At 35.9% G+C, this 3,029-nt stretch overlaps 1 protein-coding gene across 1 annotated transcript; it reads right to left on the bottom strand.

Annotated features, from left to right (window-relative positions):
- Nucleotides 1–1,702: 1,702 nt before the first annotated feature.
- Nucleotides 1,703–2,329, bottom strand: LOC129728869 (putative nuclease HARBI1). The gene has a single exon (XM_055687336.1). It carries the CDS (start codon nucleotides 2,327–2,329, stop codon nucleotides 1,703–1,705), a length of 627 nt encoding a protein of 208 aa, XP_055543311.1.
- Nucleotides 2,330–3,029: the final 700 nt, after the last annotated feature.

Genomic DNA, 3,029 nt, shown 5'->3' with positions numbered 1-3,029 from the left:
TTCCAGCTTCAAATTTCACACAAACTCTGGAAAACACTGATCTTCGAATTCCCCGCGAATGCTTAGATGAACCGATTCAAGAAGAATATCTCGTGCAAAGTATTAGATACTGAACCCGACGATCAAAGTGATGCAGATATGTATGATCATGTTTTAACGATGTAAGGTAATGTAATGCGGTAACGTTCGAGCTATACAATAAAATGTGCATCGGTTTGTAAAAATGGAGTTGGATTTATCTGGAGTTTGAAGAATTTCAAGTTCAGTGCCTGTAAGTTTACAACTGAAGTGCGTCGTATATGGGTATAGGATGGATTAAAAAACATGGACACTGCGTGTTAACTAGATCATAAAATTGCGGATAATTGGGGGTGACGAGGTCGAATTTCCGAATAATCGTGGTCGTCTTATGTGTGCCCCATCAGATTTTAATTGATTAAACTATGAGTACTGAATTTAGGGCTCTAAATAGAATTTGTGAGTTTTTCAATTTGGGATCACAGTAGCGCTCGCAGAACATATATTTTACGAATACCAATACCATATACGTTCCGAAAACTGAATAATCGTGAGTGTGTGTATATATGTATGTATGTATGCGTGAGTGTGTGTATTTATGTATATATATATATATATATATATATATATATATATATATATATATATATATATATATATATATATATATATATATATATATATATATATATATATATATATATATATATATATATATATATATATATATATTATATATATGTGTGTGTGTGTGCGTGCGTGCGTTTTTATGGCTGGCACGCCTCTGTAACAGGTTTCTCAGATGTGCGTCAGCCGGTTTGATCGCTCTTCGTTGCATTTAAAAGGTATTTGAACTTTCATTTGAACACTTAAGAACGCGAATGAATTTTTCTCATATTATTTGTTTCAGTAAACACAGAATGATACGTACATATATGATAGTAGACTGTGTGAGAAACAGATAGGTAATAAAGTTAGTTTGCATGTAGGAGTTAATGAACCCACTCGATTTTATAATTCTTTAACTAGAAGCATAAATAGAGTTTTCTGAGCCTGAAAATATTTTCGACGATAAAAAGTAATATAGAAAGTTTTCGGAGCCGAGGTTCAGTGTACAAAACATTTTTGAGGCCAACGCTACCATCCTATCGACACTGAGCACTTTCCTGGTCTGGTCTCGAACATACGATGCCTGGCTAGCACCTAGCACCTTACCACAGAACCATCCGAGACACTTTTTTCAATGAGACGATATCGATTTGAAAATTCCAAAGCTCTGGAATACTAGTGAAGGTCATAATGTAAGAGATTTCAGTTATTATGGAAAGGAGATTTACGAAAAGTTTAATGAAAGAGGTTCCACCTTCATAATGGAGAACATGTAGTTCTAATGATACCGATTCCGATAAAGAACGTTTGGTCAAGTACATAAAAAAGGGACTCAATTGAATTCAATCGAACTCGAACAGGGAAGTAAGAGATAATTTCACCGAGCACTTTAAAGAAGTTTGTTTGGTAAGGACTTTGGATTGCACACGAAGGTTGGTCGAGTGGAAGGCATCAAATATTGTTAATTGTTCCTAACGGGTTCAATCGGAGCAAAATAGTCCTAACAGATTAAATGGTGATTGTCGCAAATAAAAAAAGTCTATATAAAACGAGTCTTATTTATTGAACAATTGCCTTAATACATCGAGTGGATGATTTGCATTTGTCGTCTACGAGCATCAGCTTCTGTGGTATCATCGTTGAAATCATTATTCTCATCTACTTCTTGGAAGGGTTGATTCTCGAATTGTGGGTCGTCTTCGTCATTTTCCCGGGAAATATTACATAGTGTTGCACAGCATTTTACAATTTGTCCAGCAAAGTGTGGGTTTACTCTCAAGTGATTCAAACAAAGAAATTTCTCTTTAAGAACTCCAAGTGCCCGCTCAATAGTTTGCCTTGTGGACTTTAATCTATTGTTATACCTGCGCTCACCTTCGCTTGTTGGATCACTATTCAATGGTTTCATTAACCATGTTTTCAAGGGATAAGCCGAGTCTTCCAATATGACTCCATTGGGGAAAATATTCCCTTCTTCCATGCGCTGGAACAAGGTACTTCTACGTAGCACTCTTGCATCATGTACACTTCCAGGCCATTTAGCGCTTACATAAAAAAAGTCAAGGTTTGAACCACAAACGAACATACAGTTGATGGAATGAAGCCCTTTCCGATCAACGAAGGCTTCTTCATTTGTTATGGGTGCATCAATGGGAATCAGAGATCTATCTATAATACCTATCACGCTAGGGAAGCTTGCCATTCTGTAAAATTGCGCAATCACACGTGGGATGTCGGATGGCCAACAAACTGTGCACTGAAAAAGTCGTCTGTTGATTGCAGCCACAACTCGATGCACTGTCCTTCCTACAGTTGATTTGTGAATTCCATGACCTAGCCCGATACCGTAGTATTGGCTACCTTGTCCGAGCCAGTGTAATGTGACGCACAATTGTTGGTGAGGCTTTAGTGCTCCTCCACGATTAGATAGCTCTATATCAGGACCGATTACTCGGAGTATTTACTCAGCTTTCGTAGGAGTCATCCAAAAAGCTTGATAAAAATCTGCTTCATAAAGAAAGTCGAAATTGATACGTGGTGCGTAATATTTCACTCTACGATATTGGTTCATTTAGCATTTCACTTTCTTCGTTGTCTAACTCGTTTAAAATATTAAAACGATACATTTCTGCGATAAAAATAATGATTGTGGATGTTTAACAGGACTTGTAATTCTAACTACGACACGAAGTAAATTTGTAAAAAAAAATACGAATCAATGCTAATAGTTTATTCTTGTACTTTGTTTTTGCAACAAAAGCTTGTAAGTTTCACTAATAATATTAGCTAAATATACTTGTAATTCGGTCTTGTAGATTTGTACTTGTAAGTTTATTATGCTACAAAAATAAACAAGTTACAAGGTACTAGACTAATAGTATTAGTAACGTAAAAATTATGCT

Source organism: Wyeomyia smithii, chromosome 3 (genome assembly GCF_029784165.1).
Source record: "Wyeomyia smithii strain HCP4-BCI-WySm-NY-G18 chromosome 3, ASM2978416v1, whole genome shotgun sequence".
In the NCBI taxonomy this organism is placed as follows: Eukaryota; Metazoa; Arthropoda; class Insecta; order Diptera; family Culicidae; genus Wyeomyia; species Wyeomyia smithii.
Note: the sequence above shows the minus strand (reverse complement) of the source record. Positions and strands in the feature narration are given on the sequence as shown.

Coding starts and splice junctions, on each gene's coding strand:
- LOC129728869 (XM_055687336.1), bottom strand. CDS start 2,329: ATGGCAAGCTTCCCTAGCGTGATAGGTATTATAGATAGATCTCTGATT.